The 21,227-nt window shown below is 42.6% G+C and overlaps 1 protein-coding gene across 2 annotated transcripts in view; it reads right to left on the reverse strand.

Moving 5' to 3' along the window:
• Positions 1-21,227, reverse strand: part of nkain4 (sodium/potassium transporting ATPase interacting 4) — a 139,520-nt gene that overhangs the window by 38,767 nt on the left and 79,526 nt on the right. For both annotated transcript variants that reach the window (XM_062979034.1, XM_016993471.2), the window contains exon 4: positions 14,250-14,447. In XM_062979034.1, the coding sequence (XP_062835104.1) occupies positions 14,250-14,447 (198 nt within the window). The remainder of the gene's footprint in view (positions 1-14,249; positions 14,448-21,227) is intronic.

Here is a 21,227-nt window from a genome sequence, read left to right on the forward strand (position 1 = left end):
CCAATGTTGAAATGGCTACACTATGGTGGTTGCTGTCACATCATGTAAACTCTTTATTGTTAATATACAGATACATTTAAAATAGAATCTGATACTGAGTCTATGTTAATATCCTTTACCCTGCAAAAAAGGTGAAATGTCTCAATAGCCAGTATCCACATATTAGAATTCTATTTAGAAATGTTGAACAGACAGCACTGATGCTGCAAGTATGGATGAAGTACCTTAACAAACTACAAATTCAAGAGTTATATAGGATGGAGCCAGGACAGATAAAATTGTGTCAAATTGCTACAATTGTTCAGTGTGGATGCACTGGAGGGAACTGGACAAATTCATTTTGGACACTGGTATCAAAGGCCTATGGGCTTACCAATGTGGCCAATGTGGAAACAATGCATTACTGTAGGTCTTCAGCTTTATCCAGCTGAGCTCCTCCAACATTCATGAAGACCAGTAATCTTTTCCAGAGTTGACAATGTGTTAGGATCATACTTCAGAAAAGATATATGTCTTAGTCTGTTTCTGTATAATAAGGAAAAGGGGGAATCTGGTGGCATCTTCAAGACTAAATGATTTATTTTAGCATGAAGCCTTCAATTTAATCCACTTCTTTGGATGTGTTGATGAACTATAGTTCAAGCTAAAAGATACTTAACCGGCTAACCGCAGTTACATAGCTATAGGGTGGGATTAGTGTTTAGCACTGAAAATTGTGACACTGGCCATAAACCTCCCAAAGGTTGTTTAAGCTGTTACAAATCTATCAAGCAACTGACTTGTTAGGCTTGGGATGTCAGAGCAATGTACTGTTCATACTCTGACATCAGTTCTGTCAGTTCACTTGGGAAAAATCTTTTTTGAGAAGCATTCTGTTATTACATATGCAGCTGTAATGAGAACCAGAATATTATTGTGTTTTGGCAGGCATGCTTTTAGTGACACATATAGGTGTAAATTGTGCTATGCATGTGAACAGTTTGAAGTTTTTTGCTGGAAAATGTGCAATGTTTGCATCCATTTGACAGAGGACTTGAGCATGCCAAACCATTGCACATGCAGTAGTATGCTGAAATACACAGAACACCATCTGAATGTGTATTACCTCAGCGCTAAACACTAATCCCACCCTACAGCATTATATTCATGCCACAGTGCATGCAATTGCACAAGGCTGCACCAAAGCTACACACTAACCACTGATTGACACACATTGTGCTACACTGCTATTCAGTATAGAGGTTGTACAACAAAACTATGCCAGCATATATCTGCACGACATTGAAGGGACTTAGAATACCAGTCACAGTGTGGCAAGAAACCACATTTAAGCCAGTGCAAGACTAGACTGCATCTGTGTCTAGTTTGAGGGAAAAAATAATACCATCCTATTTTGCTTTGGTCAGACTTCACCTGGAATACTGTGCCCAGTTCTGGGCACCACAATTTGAGAAGGAGATATACAAGCTGGAATATTTCCAGAGAAGGGCAACCACACTGGTCAAAAGTCTGGAAACCAAGTGCTATAGAGAATGGCTTAGGGAACTGGGTATGTTTAGCATAGAGAGGAGAGCATTGACAGGGTACAGGATAGCCATGCTTAAATATTTGTGAGAGTGTCATATTAAGAAGGAAGCCATCTTGTTTTCAGCTGCTCTAGAGACTAGGAAACAGAGCAATGGATTCAAAGTATAGAAAAGGAGAATCTCACCTAAACATGAGGAAGAACTGATGGAAAGAGCTGTTCAAGAGTGTAATATGCTGCCTTGGGGTGTGGTGGAGTCTCCTTTGGAGGTTTTTAAACAGAGAATAGGAATCTATCTGCTGGGAGTGTTTGGATTGTGTAGCAAGGTTCGCATAGGCAAAGCAATGGTATTCCTCATAGTAACTTATGGATATGAGAGCTGGACCATAAGGAAGGCTGAGTGAAGGAAGAGATATGCTTTTGAACTTTGGTGCTGGAGGAAAATCCTGAGAGTGCCTTGGACCGCAAGAAGATCCAACCAGTCCATCCTCCAGGAAATAATGCCCAACTGCTCACTGGAGGGAAGGATATTAGAGGTAAAGATGAAGTATTTTGACCACATCATGAGAAGACAGGAAAGCTTGGAAAAGATCACGATGCTGGGGAAAATGGAAGGAAAAAGGAAGAGAGGCCGACCAAGGGCAAAATGGATGGATGGTATCCTTGAAGTGACTTGCATGAACTTGAAGGAACTGGGGGTGGCGATGGCCAACAGGGAGCTTTGGCGTGGACTAGTCCATGAGGTCACGAAGAGTCGGAAATGACTGTGTGACAGAAGAAGAAGAAGAAGAAGAGGAGGAGGAGGAGGAGGAGGAGGAGGAGGAAGCAGCAGCATAGCAAGAGGTTAGACTGAATGGTCCATGTGGTCTCTTCCAACTCTATGATTTTACAAGAGTCGCTCTATTATGATTATGATTATCATTAGTATCCCACTTTTATCTCAACTGAGACACAAAACAGCTAGCCTCGAAATATCAGTTGATAAGGCTCTAAGGAGAACAAGTGTTGTTGCTCTAGCATCCTCCTTATTGAATTCCCAAAGTTCTCCTCAAAGTGTCATCCAACAGCCATTCTGTTAGGTTACATCAGCGGCTGGGAAGGAAAACAGGATTCCTTCATAAGCCATGTGGAAAATTCAGCTTCATCAGTCTTACCCCTGGCTGTGCTCTCATCCTGCAGCCACTCCATCACTCTGCAGGGGAGAAGAAGCATCAGCTCAGCCAAGGGAGGAACTATCTCTGATCCATCTTCTCTGAATGTGTTTCTACTTCAACTGATATGATAAGAAAACCAGTAACGTCTGGCTGCATTACAACCATCACAACATGATAACTGGTCATTATAAGTACCATAAAACCGTTCGACTGGTGCCTGCATATTCTTGTGTTATTTTCCATTGCTGATATTTCCCCCCTTATTGCACCATATCTTTTTAGATGGTAGGGGCAGATATGTTCTTGTTGATCTCTAAGCCATCTAGGGAGCTTTTGAAGCTGATCAGGTCAAGGTTTACCTCATTTTTTAAAACAAATATAAAGAAGGAATCTAATCTGATTAGCTGTTGTGGAGACACAATGTAGGAATAGATGTCCTTCTTACGTTCATATGATGTTGCACTGTTCTTCCTCCACTCCTGAATTTTACTGTCTCCAGAAATTGACACTATGTCCTATTTACTTTCCCACAAAGAAGGAAGGAACAACTTGGAAAAAAGTGTTCTGAGTAAATGAGGGAAGGAATTTTGGGAGGACATTCAAAATCTCTTACCAGCAGCTGAGAGTTCCCACCAGCTGCTGGTGAATATGAAGGATGGCAGCCAGTGCTGCACAGATGGCTACTGTAACCTTTGCTTCCCTGGCACTTCTTCTGCTGGGGCAATTATTACTGGTAAAAATGTAACATATGCTGATGACTCTCTTACTAGTTTTCACTGTAACATCTGCTGTCAAAGGCGATGTTTGCCATCTTTTTGCTATTGTTCCAAGATGTCATTTGGAATGGAAACAGCCGAACCGGCAAGGCAGACATCTCTCCCAATGGTCAGTTATATTCGGCCTCCGTTTCACAACATGCGGTTTGGAAAAGATAGTCTATCATTCCTCATTACCGTAGTCACCTTATGAGCTCTTTTTAGTTGTTCATTTCCATAGCCCAATCATACTGCAGCTGCACATGAGGACCATACATGCAGTCCTATGTATAATTCCAGCATCCATCATAAAAGTAAGTTCTTACTTTCATCCCACCAAGCCATCTGGACAGCAATCTGGGCCTTGCCCCAATTGAGGAGGTGTCTGTAGACAGGGCTAGCACTAGAAGCCAGCATTGCTGGGAAATCTCCAAGGCAGATGGCACATTATCAGAACCTGTAAGATCATGGTCCTGCTGTTCCTCATTCTCTTTTCATTACCTACTGCTACTATGACAAGATATATCAAGTCTCCAAAGATGCAGAGAAAGACAGTCAAGTCAGCAGGTCACGGTGATGGTAACAGTACTTCTGGTAGAGTCTTCATGTCGGACAGACTTGCTGAGAAACCAGACGAAGCTGGCCATACAACAGTATACTGGGCAGCAACAGGAGTAGTAGGGTGATACTGGTGGAGGATCTCTCAGAAACAACTGGAGTGACATGCTAGGGAATACTTGTTTGTACTATACAGACAAACAAAACGGTAAGCCACTCCTGAAATCTTCTACCCTGAAAACCTTATGATGAGACAATTCAAATGAAACAAAAGATAATGCCAGAAGATGCTGCTTCCAGGTTAGAATGCAGTCAATGAGCTACTAAGAAAAGGCAAAGAACACATAGTGTTATGGCAAAGAATACAACTGGACTCAAGCTGAAAGGATGTTTAGTTGCGGATATTATCAGATGCCAAGGAAAAGTCCAAAGTTGCACAACACATAGCAATGTGACATGTGAGAAGCACGAATCAGGGAAAGCTAAACATTGTAAAACAAGACATGGAATGTATTAACACTGTAATAATAGGGGTGAGCTAGACAGAAATATGACATTTTGAGTCGGATAATGACACACTGGGGGTGGCATTAATACTGAAAAAAAGATGTAGCAAAAACAGCCAAGGAATATAATGCTGAATTAATAAATCAATGAGATTTCAAAGAAAACCAATCAATATGTCACCCCAATTTATATTCCATTTACAAAGGCAAAGGCAGGAGATATTGAAAGAGTCCACACGAGTCCATGATAAAACTGATCATAAATCAGGACATGATGGTAATCATAGGTGGTTGAAATACAAAAGCAGGATAGAAAGCAAAAACAAATATTATAAACAAATTTGACCTAGGATCAAAATATGTAACAGGAGAGCATCTGTTTGAATTTTGTTCATCACAAACACATTGTTAAGGCAGCAAAGGAGATGACTATATCCATGGACATCACCTGATGACCAGTATAGGAACACGATAGAATATATAATCAGAAACAGAAGATGGAGAAGCTCCATTCTCTCTGCAAAATCAAGATCAGAGCAGATCGAAGTACAAATCATGAACTTCTAATATCAAAAATTACAGCAAAGCTAAAGAAAAATGTCGATTCAGTAATTGTGTCAATACATAACCTGAAGAATATCCCTACAGAATTTTTTAAAAAGGTAAAAAATAAGTTTGCATTTTAAGTTTAATTGATTGAGAGGCAATAGAACTCTGGACTGAAACCAGGAACACTGTCAGAGAGGAATTCAGAAAGACACCATCTGCAGCCAAGAAAAGAAAGAAAAACCTCATTGATGACAGATGAAACTCAACAAAAAGTTAAGGACAGATGAGAAGCAAAAGTAAAAAGTGACAGAAATATGAACAGAATCCTAAATTCAACTTTTCAGTGACTTGTGTGTAGGTGCAAAGAGCAGTGCTGTAGCACTGCAGAGAAACAGAAGATGGCAACAGAAATGCTATGACCTGAGACCTCATCCACATGATCAAAAAAATCAAAGGGAAATTGGGATGTTAAATGATTAAGAAGTCAAGAGCTGATGGAAACAATACACCGAAGAGCTGTATATAAGCAATGGAAGGATGACAGAGTAATTTAAGGAAGAACAATTTGAAGATGAATCCACAATTTGAGAAAGTAAGGTGGAAGCTGCACTCAAAGCACTCGGGAGAGATAAATCACCAGAAACAGATGGTGTACCAAGAGAGCTCTTTCAAGCAAAAGAGACAAATTTGTGCAAATTCAAACTAAAATCTGTCAGCAAAAAAATGGCCCACAGATGGAAATGTTCAATGTAAATCTAATCCCCCAAAAAGGGGCAATAGGGATTGCAGTAACTACTGGACCATTGCATTAATCTCCCATGTAAGCAAGATGATGTTCAAATTTCTAGTTATGTCTTGCTTTGGGTCCTGTTCGGGAACACACCCACTGGGCGACTTCTGCAGTCAAGCATATCACCTTCTATAGCACAACAAGCAAACAGTTGAAATTATAATACAGTAGTAAGAAGGCTTGCAGCAGCTTAACTAACACATTTTATTTGGTACGAACTTTTGCAGACTGCAGCTCAATTTATCATAGCCTGCTGGACCTGCGAGTTTCAATGGCATATTGCTTTGGTGTGTGATATATTCTAAGTACCAGCTGGAGCAGTGAATAGTAGGCAAGGTCTAGAGAAATAAAAACCTACCCCCTTCAACCTTGTTCAAATATCAGCCTGACCCCAGCCCTTGAATGCCACATGGTATTCCTCTGAATCCCCCATTTCCTATCACTGAGATTTCCATCTTTCACAATTTGCAGTAAAGATCCCAGTCAATATCATGGTCAACATTTTTTCCTATTACTGCCGCAACTACAATTATTTTGATATTCCCTCAAAAGAAAACAGACGGCCTTTTGTTTCGCCTTGGGATGGTTGGCTCCAATTATCTCTTGAGCCGCAGCTGGGGAATGTGTCTGAGGGGGATATGGAGGTTGAGCTGGACTTGGTCTTTTGAAAAAAAAAAAAAGATAAAGCAGGGAAACAGATGTGAGGGAAACCTACTGTTTGTGCCGGGCACATATGTTTTTTGTGTTGTGATGAAATACATGAACCCACTTTTATGCATACAGCTGAACAGGACTTGATACACATCCATGCCCCATAATTAGTTCTGAATTTCCCCCTCACATAGAAAACCAGCCCCAAAGAGGCAAGCGGGTCATAACCCTCATGTCTCCCTCTCTCCTTTGCTACTGCAACAATAATGTACCACCCAAAATCACTGGTTTCTCTCTCCAGTAAAATGCATGTTGAAATGAGATTAAGAAGACAGATGAGGCTGGTTTTTATCCCTCTGGGAGAATGATGGTATAAGGCCTGGATGGCTGGTTTTGTGCAGAATCTGATTAAAATTGGACTAGTTTCCCTCAAGGGCTTCCTTTGCTTCATATCTTCAGAAAAGGAGTCTCCTTCCCCCCCCCCCCCCCCCGATGAATATCTCCGGCAGCACAATGTCACCTACATACATGTTTCCAGATTGAGGGTTCTCATATCTTTAACAGTTGTGTTGTTATTGTGTGCCTTCAAGTCGTTTCTGACCTTTGGAGACCCCGTGAGTTTTACTTAGTAAGACTTGTATAGTGTGTGTGTGTGTGGCGGGGGGGGGGGGGTTGCTTTTGCCTTCCTCTAAAGCTGAGAGAGTGTGACTTGCTTGAAGTCATCCAGTGGGTTCATCATTTCTCCCCGTTGGAACTCAAGGTGGCTAAAAATCCCCCACTTTGGCCAGTTTTAAAAAGCGCAATACAAAAGGTTTCCATTGATTAGCACTGATTCAAATCCTGGTCTCTAGAATCATGATTAAAGAGGGAATTTCAGCAAGTATTGCTTGTCTCACAACCAAATAACAAGCAACTTCTGCTGAATTTCCTCCTTCTATGCACCATGAAAGGCACAGTAGCCCTCTCCAGTATTCACTCTGGCAACCATACCCACTTATGGAGTCTTTTGCCATGGCGCAGAGTCTTACTCTTCTTCTTCTTCTTCTTCTTCTTCTTCTTCTTCTTCTTCTTCTTCTTCTTCTTCTTCTTCTTCTTCTTCTTCTTCATTCACACAGTTGTTTCTGACATTTCATGACCTCATGGACCAGTCCACGCCAGAGCTCCCTGTCAACCGTCACCACCCCCAGTTCCCTCAAGTTCAAGCCAGTCACTTCAAGGATGCCATCCATCCATCTTGCCCTTTGTTGGCCTCTCTTCCTTTTTTCCTTCCATTTTCCCCAGCATCATGATCTTTTCCAAGCTTTCCTGCGGCCAAAATACTTCATCTTTGCCTCTAATATCCTTCTCTCCAGTGAGCAGCCGGGCATTATTTCCTGGAGGATGGACAGGTTGGATCTTCTTGCGGTCCAAGGCACTCTCAGGATTTTCCTCCAGCACCAAAGTTCAATAGCATCTATCTTCCTTCGCCCGCAGAGTCTTACACCCATGAGTAAGTCCTCTCTGAAAACGATGTGCTTCATTTCTCTTGTTGCTTCTAACCCTTTCCCATCACTTGTCCATATAATTTTGGGAAACCTTTTATTTCCACATGGAAGAAAGTAGCCGTGCTGGATTCTGTGAAATATGTTCCAGAAAAGCAACTTTCTCAAACTTACAGCTCCCCCTTTCTCTCGCTCTGTAACACAGACTGATTTGTATCCAATAAACTCCCTCTCATCTGAATCAAATGGCATTCTAGCTGTCTCATCTTTGCCTCAGGCAGCACAATGTCATGGGTCAGCCTTTAAAGGGGTTGAATGGGAAACACTGCTCCTTTAAAGAAACAAATGAGGCCAAATCTACTTAAGGCTTCAAAATTGTTATTTGGAATTCTAGCAAACTTTGAAATCTACCAATTTCACTTCGGCACATCTTATGTTCATGACAGATCCACTCTGAACTGAAACTGCAAATAGGGCTTTCAATACAATTTTTATACAATTATTTGTATACAGTTATTACTTGTATACAATGATTTTTATTTTATTCATACAATTATTTATCTTCTTCACCACCCACTTCTCTCCAGAGAATAAGGGACAGAAGGCACACTGCAGCCAAGCTCTATAAGGGGGACTCAAGAACTAGAAATTGGTAACCAAGAAAGTAAGTGGCTCAGAATTATGGAACAGGCCAGTCTATCTTATCTCCTCCATCTCTTAGCACTTTACTTTTCACTCAGTAATGGTCCAATGACTGTCTTTTAGAAGCACCCGACAACAGAGATTGATTCATGGAGCAAATACTTCCCACATATAGTGAGTTATGACAGAAGCAAATGCATGATATTATGAAGCATAACTGAAAGTGTTCAGGTTGAGAGTCAGAAGGTAGTTCAAACCAATGCCATCTTTTCTCCTTCATTATGAGCCAGTGCTTGGAATAATTACTTTTGGGGGGCCAACTCCAGACTCCCCCAAGTCAACATAGTTCCTTTCACTTCCTATCTTGGATATACACCTGTCAAGTCATCCTTATTTCATGAAATTCATTTACACCTCACCTCTCTTCCATCATAAAAATCAAGGCAGCCAGCGTTTAGCTCTTTGCTAGTCTCCTACTCAGACATCAATCATAACCAACCTGCTTAGCTATAGTAAGGCAAATATTACATGCAACCTTAGATCATACCTTGGGACCCATTATATATACATGTGGCTACACAGTCCTCACATTTGCTGGTCTGCAGGATTTCCATGAAGGTGGAAAAAATACAAATTGAAAAACAACACTTTTTGAAAAATCAGAAATAACATTTCTTTAGAAACTTCTAGGTCCTCCAGCATAGCTCCCTGGTCAACCTCTGCCATAGGAGAGCCACAAAATTACACTGGAAAACCTAGGACATTCAAGGTCCTCCAATGTGACTCTATAGTTAACTTCTGCAAATGTGGACTGTACTTTCTTCCTCTCTCCAGAAGAAAACAGTGCTATACATTGCTAGGTATATATTCATAGGAACAGACACAACACAACTACAGATTTGTTCATCACAGTGGAAAGTGTTGTCTCTCATGACTGTTGTGAGCCCTGATATACACATAGCATTTGTCCATAAAGGTATGTATTTAGGGAGTCTTGTGGTTGATCATGCATCATTCATTTTTTTAAAGCTCACATTTTAAAAACCAATATATTTTATGAAAGCCTTCGACAACATATTTTATGAAACTCTGAAACAAAGCAGAGAAGATATAAAGATCCCAGTTTTTAGCACTGCTATAAAACGCAGATGCACCAGCGGCATTCATGAAGACAATAGACTTTTTGTTTCAGTTAATTCCGTGGCAAATGAGAAACAATCAATTACCAGACAGTAGCAATTGCCGCAGCATGTTAATGAAAAAAATAAATAATTGAGGCTAGGGATAAACATAGACACAGTGACATTCGATGACAACTCTTGTGCAAAGTGCTGGCGTCTGCAGAAACAAAAGCAGGAGTGCGTCATAATTGTATTGTTTTTTCTGATGGGGTGTATTATAATTGTATCCTTGGGGAAAACAACGACAGCCTTTGTCTAATTGGGTTTGCTTCTCTCCTCCAACTTCAGCTCCCTGCCACTCATTTATAAATATTTAAATCACACTCTCCTTCATTTTTAAAGTGTGTTATTGTTATCTATCATCAGGAAAAGCTTTTGATATGCCAACCAAAGGCTTGTTTTATGTGTGTCTGTATGATGTATCTTTTTCAATATCAATCCTGTTGCGGAGAAAAGTGAGTGTTCTAATTTATATGGACTAAAATTAATTCAAAAAGTGGGGAAATCTGAAATGTACTAGTAAAAAAAATAAACTATGATTCTCTCACTTTTTATAGCTGTCTGGATGAAAAGATAGAAAGACGAACAGACAGATATATAGGTATGGAGTCACAAATATAGTGAGGGATCAGAAAAACAAGTCCTGTGATAAATGGTTGAGATGATGGGGGATGTTTAGATTCAATAAAGTGATGATTGAAATGTGAGAAACCAGTTGACAGGAAGGAAATCACTGTGCCTGAAATGTGGTGCTGGAGGAAATGTCTGCAGTTGCCACGGAGTGACAAAAAAAGACAAATAAATGGGTCCAAGAGCAAATCGAACCTGAACTCTCGCTAGAAGCCCAAATGGCTAACGGCTATTGTACTCTGGATATATCTTGAGATGACATGATTCATTGGAAAAAATGATAATACTTTGTAAAAGGAAGATCCTATTACAGACTGAGTGATTCGGTCAAGGAAGCTATAGCCCTGAGTTTGCAAGAGCTGAGTGGGGTTCATGGAGTCATCCTAGGTAGAAGTCAACTTGATGGCAGAGAGCAACAAATATTTGTCATCTTCAACTACCTGAATGCCTGGCACATAGTGGATAGAGTGAGCTTATTTTTTTTCTGCTCCAGAAGGCAGAAACCCAGCTAGACGGTAGATTCAAAATACAAGAAGGGGGATTTTAGGGGAATGTTACATAGATCAGTGGTTCTCATCCTCTGGGTACCCAAGTGGCTTACAATTGCCAGAAATTCCAATTATTTTACCAGCTGTTAGGATTTCTGGGAGTTGAAGGCCAAAACTCCTGAGGGCCCACAGGTTGAGAACCACTGATATAGATGTTCCTTACAGTATAATCTACAAGGGAAGAAAACAGGCTACTTGAGATGGTGGGATCTCTCCTTTGTTTCTATGCAGATGATCGATGGTCATCTGATAGGGATGCTTCAGTTATAGGTTTCCACATCAGCAAGGAATTGGACAAGATGATCATTGCGGTTTTCCAACCCTGCAGTTCTATGATTCTAGAGGTGGTTTGAGTATTGTATTAGGACCCTGGAGACCCAAGTTGGATTCATTGCCTGCTTGGCCATGGAAACCCACTGGTTGGCCTTGGGTAAATTACACCCTTTCAGCCCCAGACAATCTTGTGATAAGGCTTGCCTTAGGGTCTCCATAAGTTGGAAATGACTCAACACACACAACAACAATGGAGATAGATGTGTGTCTGTGTGTCTGTACTCCTAAGGAAACACTGGCCTTATGCTTCTGGACAGGCAGACTATCCTTACCCCATGCTGCACTGCCAAACTGTTTTGTAGCCCAGGGAAATTTCAAAAACAGTTCATGACATGTCATGCGGATCTTCTGTATGAACAAATCAACCCCACCCCAACTTATCTGAACTGAAAGGAGCTCTTTGCCACGGTGTTTACAGACTGGGTTCATGAAATGTTTGCTTTTTTCCTTGCCTGTTTGCCTGCCTGTGTGCTTATGTACATGTATATTGCCTTCATTAGTAAGAGTGAAGATACTGCTTTACACAACCAAAACTCACACATATTTGACACTTTAATCTTATAAGGAAGTATTAACTTGAAGGGTGTTTTTCAAAGGATTGAGAATTTCTGGAGGTTTTGGGAAGTTGGATTTGAGCCATACCCTTATCAAACCCATACCTATACCCTTTGGTTCCCCTTGCCCATCTTCACAACATTATAAAGTTCATCATCCCTAATTTCTAGCCACCTTACAAATGAATGGATGTAAAGCAAATCAACTTGAACTCTCATTAGAAGCCAAGGTAATTGCATCACTACGGTTAGTATCAGCCAGTGCAGTAACTCATAGTGCCACCCCTATGGCAGGGTAAGTTAAGTGTTCAAAGTTACAGCTACTGTAGGTAAAATGACAGTATCCAGTGGTGATGTCTGCAAAATAGTGGTAGAGCTGCCCCACTGAAGGAATCTGGTGGTGTCGATTTGCCAGCAAATAATAGTGCTGCTCTGTTGCCATGGAATCATCTTAATACAATACAGAGCAAACTCATTCTCCCCTGATTTAGAATCACAAGGGTAAATGGTTGTTCTATGTGCATGACCTAGAACTACACAATTTGAAAAACTTGTTTTGAAATTGGGTTAAAACTTCCAGAATCCCCCAGCCAACATGTTTATTTGAAAATATAGCTGAAGGTCCTTGGGAGTGATAGTCCAAGATCATACATAAACTATGACACAGGACAGGATATAGGCATTTCAAATAAATTAAATAATAATAGATAATAATTTAAATACTGTAGTATATATACTCGTGTAGAAGCCTAGTTTTTCAGCCCTTTTTTTAAGACTGAAAAAGCCCCTCTCGGCTTATACCTGGGTGAGGGTCCTGGTTGGCTTATATTTGGGTCAGCTTATACTCGAGAATATATGGTACATTTATTATTTTTCTCTATTATTATTGGTATTATTATATTTATTATTTTTCTCTATTATTATTGGTATTATTATATTTATTATTTTTCTCTATTATTGTTGCTACTATTACATTTATTTTACTCTATTTTATTATTATTAATAATACATTTATTATTTCACTCTGATCTTATTATTATTGCATTTATTATTTTACTCTATTTATTATTACTTGTATTATTTTCCTGTAATAATAATAATAATAATAACATGTATTATTTTACTCTTATTATTAAAAGGATACATAAGCACATTGATATTGAAGAAGATGAGAATAATGATTTGATCAGAGTTGGACAGTCTTATCTTAAATTTGAGCTTTATGTAAATATTCAAAAACATTTAACCTACTGATGCCTCAATTAATGTAATTTTATTGGTATCTGTTTTTATTTCTGAAATTTACCACCCTCGGCTTATACTGGAGTCAATGTTTTCCCAGTTTTTTTGTGGTAAAATTAGGTGCCTCAGCTTATATTCGGGTCGGCTTATACTCGAGTATATACGGTAATATAGAACTCCATTCAAAACAGAGCCAAAGCTACTAATAGGAATGTTCTCAGCAGTGGCCTTCCTCATTACCGGCTTCCCTGATCCCTTTTAACTAGAGAAGCTGGAGACTGAATCTGGAAGTCTTTGTGTGAAGCTATGAAGAGCAGCCAATTGGGGTCCTAAATGGAAAATTTGGTGCCCAAGGAGAGGGGATTTATTCTATTTCTACTATGTCTTGGGTCCAAAAAATCATGAATTTCTCCCTTTTGGATCAAGACAGAACTCTATCCTCAGAGGGAGACATTTGATCTTGGATTACCAATTTTCCGACTCCATGAAAAATGAAGGAAACATCCCTAAACATTTCTGTTATTCTGCCATGGATGAAACTGGCAATCTGGGTTCTTAGATGTTTAGTAACAGCAGCATCAATTATTACCATCCCAGAACTCAATGAAAGACCAGCTATCAGACTCGAAATACGCTAATTGTATATTTATATGTATATATATATATATATTATCAATGTTTAATGTATCTAATTTTAACTGATTGAATGGTTGTAATATTTTTATATTGTGTTTTATTGTAAGCCACCCTGAGTCCCCTATGGATGAGAAGGGCGGGATATAAGTATCGTAATAAACAAATAAATAAATACATAAATAAACATTAAAAAAACATTTGAAAGAAACGGGACTCATCCAGATGATGAAGAAGGAAAGGGATTTACAGCAATTCCCATTTCCTTTCTTTTGACTTCCTTATCAAAAGGCTGAATGATATGAACCGTTTTAGAAAGGTTCACTTTTGTTGATGCAAGCAAACGATGTTGGACATCAATGCTAAAAACTTTAACAAAGAACATCTATCTCCATAAAATGAGCAAAAAGATGTGGGAACTGGCTATAGTAGGGATGGATCACAGACTAGACATAGCTGTTGTGGAAAATCCCAAATGGCACCCCGTAGGTTCAGGGCTCAGGCAGATCCTACTCACCGCCACCAGAATCTGCAATGCACTGTGCATGACTTCAATGTAGCGATACTCCAAAGCGCAGCCGATCACAGAGACGTAGGAATGGCTGTCCAAGCCCTTGAGGCCTACCATGGGGGTCTCCTTCCTTACACAGCCGGGGCCGTTTTCGCTCCACCATGACTGGTGCCGGGAAATGTTAAAAGTCAAGAGCTCACTGTCCTGGAGAATAAAAAGAACAGAAACATAGAAATAATGCACCGAGACAGACAAAAAAACAAAAACAAAAAAAAACAGCTCCATCTGAATATTCATTCAGGTTGAATATCCTTATCCAAACTATTGAGGACCAGAAATGCCCCATATTTCAGGTTGCGTGGGGGGGGGGGATTTTGAAATACTTGCATACCTAAGGAGATTTTTTTGGAAATGGGGACTCAAGGCTAAATGTGAAATTAATTTGTGTTTCCTATACACATAGCATAAAGCAACAAATCACTCTGACCAAGAGGTCATGAGTTCGAGGCCAGCTCGGAGCCTGTCTCTGTCTCTGTTCTATGTTAAGGCAATGAATGTTTGCCTTATATGTGTAATGTGATCCGCCCTGAGTCCCCTTCGGGGTGAGAAGGACAGAATATAAATACTGTAAATAAATAAATAAGGTAATTTTATACCCAACGCATTCAGTATTTTTTGTTTTTGTAACAAAGGTTGTGTACACCAAAACATTGGAAAGCTATCCATGTGGACAATTTTGTATTTTGAAATATTTTGGCATTCAGAATTCCAGATAAGAGATATTGCACCTGAATAAATAGTTTTAAACAGACCCTATCCTTCTTAAATCTCTAGTTCAGAGGCTGATAACATACAACCCATTGACAGTATGCAGCATCCTATTATATCTTTTCCCTTATATCTCCCCCCACCATTACAGCCAGTTCTCTGTATCCATGGATTCTACCAACAACAAACTAAAAACACAAAGATTCAAAGAGCAAACACTGATGTTACAATTTTATTTAAGAGACACCATTTTATTATGCGATTGTATATCATGGCCAAGCGCCCACAGTGTTGTCGAGATGGCAAAAAGAGATTAATGAGAAAGAGCATATGATCTAGGAGAGCCTACAGAGGTTTGTTTTTGCCTAAGCCTACAGGGAAGGGCAAAATCTCAAGGCCAACCAAAGGGTTCCCAATTTGAACCCTGGTCTCCAGAGTCATAGTCCAAATCCTTAAAGCACAACACCACACTGACTCTTTATACTTGGGAACTTGCAGTTCTAAGACCATTTCTTCTAAACTAATTAGGAATGATGGATTGTGAAGACCATGAAGTCAATTCACATGTTATACACACATTACAGTGCAGGGTTTGTGTGTCTGTTGAAGTGTTCTAGAAACTGCAATTTCATTGTCTCTAACTTTATATGGATGGTAGTTAGATGTCATTGCTGACCATTCTGTGGCTAATAACATTTCAGTGTTTTGGGGTGTTCCTGCTTTTTGGGACACGTGGTTTTGCTATTTCCCCATCCCATCTGGGCTAAGTGGTATATGATATGTTGAGGATACAGCAGCTATTCAGATACAGTAGTGGTGAGATCTCTTTCTCTATTCACTTCAAGCACAACTGTGTTACAAAAAGGCATTGCAGAGCTATCAAAAATAAATACCTGTGGGCCTAGTGGTGTCATATGGGCACACAAATGCCACATCCAAATTGATGAAGACCTGTGATGACTCATGGGCCATGTAGTCCCGTTCCTAGTACTGTTGTGAATGATGAAGAGGAAAACTTGGGTTTTCCACCATTTCAGCCAGAAAAGGAACTATCCCAGCCAGAAATTGAGCCTTTGCACCTGCAAGAGATTTGTCTTCCAGAAGTCTGTCAAACAAGCCCCGAGCCAAAATCTCCCCCGTTTTCTCGCCATGATTTTTGTAAACAACAGAGGGGAGTTCAACAGGCGTCTCGCAGGAGTGCTAGGATAGCTGCTAAGCATTCAGCTGATTAAGCCTGCTTTCCATGGGAAACTTTAAGGAGTCATGCATCTGGACTCAGAGAATAGCTTTCGTTTCTGGTTCTCCAGAGAACTGCTCTTTGGCGGGAAAACTAGACCCTATTTAGGTGTTTTGCCCACGAAGGGATCTTGCGGAGTCAATTCGTCAGCTACCGGAGCAGCGTGTGTGGACAGCTACTCCTGCTTTCAAGCCTTTGTTCCTGTTCCAAGCCTTCGTTCTCAGCCTTGTTTTCTCCCCGGATCTTGCCTTGTTTCCCGGACCTCACCAAGTAATTACCACGGATCTTGTTCTTGCTCCTCGTTTCCTTGTTGCCTTGAATCAAGCTTTGTGTGCCAAGAATCAAGTTATTTCCTAGCCTTGCTCAAGTTCATGGACTAAAGGACCTTGTCATCTCCCCTCACTTGCTTGGCAAGTGAGTGTTTCGGTTATTGGATTACAACTTTGGACCTTAATATTTCATATTGGACATTGCTTTTTTGGACTAATTTTGACCTTTCCTGAAAGGTCTACTTCTGGACTATTTCCTATACTTGTTTTTATTAACTTTATATATTTCCTTAATAAAGATATTAGATAGAATCTGGCCTCTGTGTATGGTTATTGGTGCTCTGCAGCCTGGGTCGTGACAGTTTGACTCCGCCACCCTAAGCACCAATTAACCTAGGCCAGAATGTCTACCGGAGCCGGACCGGGGGCCCAACCACTCAGTTACACCATCGACAAAGATGAAGTGGACCGCATCCGTGATAAGCTCAATGCGCAGGAGGGAGAAATAAGGGGATTGAAGGAACGCGGAATCCGTCTCCCGGCCCTGGCGCTGCCAACCAAGTTTACTGGAGAAGCTTCTAAGGTTCATGTTTTCCGTCGCCAATGCCAGGCTTATCTAGAGGCCCGTAATGCCGAGTTTCCCCAAGAAGACATCAAGGTGGCGTGGATCTACAGTCTCCTAGACGGGCCAGCGGCCAACTGGGCGACGGCACTGTTCGACCAAGACTCCCCACATCTAAGATCAGCGCAACAATTCTTGGATCACATTAAGGCGACTTGGGGGATTGAGGACAATTTGGAGGCAGCCGGCCACAAACTCCGGCGCCTCTCCCAAGGGGACAGACCCATGCCCCAGTACATAGCCGAGTTCCGAGTGTTGGCCCATAACACCGGATGGAACGATATAGCCCTCGGAGGACAATTTCGGGAGGGTCTCAACATCGAGATGCTGGAGGAAATCTCCAAGGTGGATCCTCCACACTCTCTTGAAGCACTCATTGATCAATGTTTACGAGCTGAAGTCATGATTGCCAACAGAAGACAATGGATCCGAGGCCAGAGCGGTAGGACCGGAGCGAGACCTCCCGCTCCCACCGGCGTCCAGCCGCGCCCAGTGTGGAGACCCCCGCCACCAGCCCCATACCCCAGAGGAAGCGAGGAGGTGCCGATGCAGTTGGGCAATGTGCGTCCCAGATTAGATGCCGCCGAGAAGGCCCGTCGCCAACGCCTAAATCTCTGCTGGTACTGCGGAAACGGGGGCCACTTTGCCAGAGAGTGTCCAGCCAAAGGGAAGCCCGCCGCTCGTCTGGCGGCGGCGTCCTCCACGGAGACGAAGACGTCTGAGGCGGCTGGCGCACAGCCGGCGGGGGAAGCCAGCGACCGGGCGTAGAGAGGCTCGCCAACCCGGTCAAAAAACCCACTCAAGAGCCGCCAACCGGGGTCCTATTTCTTCTAGTGGTCACCTTGTGGTCAGTAAAAAAAGGACCCGTCATGGTCCATGCCATGATAGACTCAGGAGCCACAAACAACTTCATTGACAGAGAGTATGCCGACTCTCTGGGATTACAATATCACGACTTCAAGAACGCCCGTGTGGTGCAAGCCATCGATGGCCGCCCCCTCAAGACAGGTCCAGTAAGCCAGTGGTCGGAACCCACCAGAATGTGGATAAGGGAACACATGGAAGAGATTTCCTTCTTTGTTACCGAGGTTCCCCACTTCCCTGTGATTTTGGGAATTCCATGGCTGACACTCCACGACCCAAGCATCTCCTGGTCCAACAGAGAACTGCAGTTTGCTTCAAAATATTGCCAAAACCATTGCCTTGTAGCCAAGGTATGCCATGCCACAGACGCTGAACCCATCATCACCTTGCCCAAGAAGTACTCGGAATATTGGGATGTATTCAATGAAAAAGAAGCCGAGAGACTACCCCCACATAGACCTTATGACTGTGCCATTGACTTGGTGGAGGGGGCCCCGATTCCGCGAGGACACCTCTACTCCCTGACTGAACCAGAGCAAGAAGCTCTCAGGGAGTTCTTAGAGACAAACCTCCGCAAGGGGTTTATCAGACCCTCTCAATCCCCAGCCGCTTCCCCAGTGATGTTTGTGAAAAAGAAGTCAGGGGACCTACGCTTGGTGGTGGACTATAGAGCATTGAACAATATCACTAAACGAAACCGGTATCCCCTGCCTTTGATCTCAGACCTCTTAGACCAGCTTCGAGGGGCTAAAGTTTACACCAAACTGGATCTTCGAGGAGCTTATAATCTAGTTCGCATCAGGGAAGGGGACGAGTGGAAGACTGCCTTCCAGACAAAATTCGGTTTATTCGAAACCCTGGTTATGAATTTCGGTTTATGTGGAGCTCCCGCAACGTTCCAGCATTTTGTCAACGATATCTTTCAGGATTATCTAGATCGGTTCCTGATTATCTACCTGGACGATTTTTTGGTGTTTTCTAGATCACAATCAGAACATGAGAATCACGTCAGAATGGTGTTACAACGATTGCGGGACCACGGACTTTATGCCAAGTTGGAAAAATGCACTTTTGATCTGCAAGAGGTAGATTTTCTGGGATATCGTGTCTCGCCACTAGGGCTCACCATGGACCCGGCAAAGGTCACAGCAGTATTGGAATGGCAGGCGCCAACCAACAAGAAAGAGGTGCAACGATTCTTGGGGTTCGCGAACTACTACCACAAGTTCATTCCAGACTTTGCCCGCTGGTCTGACCCAATCACCAGCTGCATCCGTGGGAAACAGCCTTTCCGCTGGACAGATCAAGCAGAGAAAGGGTTCCGGCAACTAAAGAAATTATTCACGTCCCAGCTAATCCTTCAGCATCCAGACCCTGAAACCCCTTTCGTCGTGCAGGCGGACGCCTCCGATGTGGCGATTGGGGCTGTACTCCTACAACCAGTGGGAGATCATCTCCATCCTTGTGCCTTTTATTCCCGTCAATTGACCGCACCCGAGAGAAATTACACTATTTGGGAAAAGGAACTATTGGCCATAAAGGCAGCCTTTGAAACTTGGAGACATTGGTTAGAAGGGGCCAAATTTCCCATTGAAGTACATACTGATCATCGGAATCTAGAGCATCTAAGAACTGCCCGCAAGCTAAATCAGAGGCAACAACGCTGGGCTTTATTCTTTGAACGTTTTAACTTCCAAATTCATTATGTAACCCCAGCCCAGACCAAGCAAGCAGATGCCCTGTCACGGAAACCGGAATACGCTGCAGGGCGCAAGGAGACCTCTGAGTCCCAGCTGCTACAACCCGAGAACTTTGCCACGCTCACAGTGGGAAACACCAAATCCACTCCCATTGAATCAACTCCCTCTACTCCAGGGCCCCTTTGTGCTCAGGAAATCAGGGCTAGTCAGCAAACAGATGCTTGGGCACAAGACCAACTTCGCCAAGGGCTACGTTTTCCCTTTTCGCTCAAGGATGGGCTACTTTGCTATAGAAATCATGTTTACATCCCCCCAGGACCGGGCAGGGAAAAAGCACTCCGTCTGTGTCATGACTGCAAGCCAGCAGGGCATTTCGGACTATTCAAAACCATGCATTTGATCCTAGGAGACTTCTGGTGGCCCAAGATCTGCAAGGATGTGGAGAAATATGTCAACACCTGCCCAGTATGCCAGCGCTCCAAGACAAGAAGGGAAAGACCCTCAGGGCTTCTACATCCCCTCCCTACCCCATCCCACCCATGGGAAATAATCTCTGCGGATTTTATCACTGATCTACCACCTTCCTGTGGATTCACCACGATCCTAGTGGTGGTGGACCTTTTTACCAAGTTAGCCCATTTCATTCCCTGTGATGGCCTTCCCACGGCCAAAGAAACTGCAGATCTATTCCTTCAACATGTTTTCAGATTACATGGATTGCCCAAGAGTTTGGTCACAGACCGTGGGTCCCAATTCACCTCTCGTTTCTGGAAAGCACTACAAAAACTATTGGGCATAGACTCTCGTTTATCTTCGGCTCACCATCCCCAAACGGATGGGCAAACTGAGCGCACCAATGCCACTTTGGAACAATACCTTCGCTGTTATGTGAACTACCAGCAGGACAATTGGGTTTCCCTGTTACCGCTGTCAGAGTTTGCCTACAACAATGGGGTCCAGGCTTCTACTAAAGAAACCCCGTTCTTTGCAAACTACGGCTTCCATCCACGTTTCTTTCCTCCTGTCATTGAAACCTCAGAAGTTCCCGCAGCAGAGGACTGGCTGCAGGAACTCACAGCGGTGCAACAACTTTTGCTCCAGCAACTGGACCAAGCCAAGGAGGACTATAAACGCCACGCTGACAAACATCGCCAGCCGGGCCCCGAAATCAAGGTAGGAGACCGGGTTCTTCTGTCCACTCGCTTTTTGCCCTCCCATCGCCCTTGCCGGAAATTAGATGCCCGTTTCATTGGGCCCTACCCAGTGGTGGCGCAACTTAACCCCGTGACTTTCAAACTCCAACTTCCGCGCTCTATGCGCATTCATCCAGTGTTTCATCGTTCTCTGCTCCTTCCGGCGGAAGGTGTGCGCCCTGATGCAGACCGGCCGGCCCCCCCTCCTGTTTTGGTGGATGGGGAGGAGGAATTCGAGGTTCAGGACATTTTGGATTCTCGCTTTCACCGCCGCCGTCTACAATATCTCATTGACTGGGTGGGTTTTGGCCCCGAGGAACGTTCTTGGGAA

The sequence above is a fragment of the Anolis carolinensis genome, chromosome 4 (genome assembly GCF_035594765.1).
Source record: "Anolis carolinensis isolate JA03-04 chromosome 4, rAnoCar3.1.pri, whole genome shotgun sequence".
Taxonomy (NCBI): domain Eukaryota; kingdom Metazoa; phylum Chordata; class Lepidosauria; order Squamata; family Dactyloidae; genus Anolis; species Anolis carolinensis.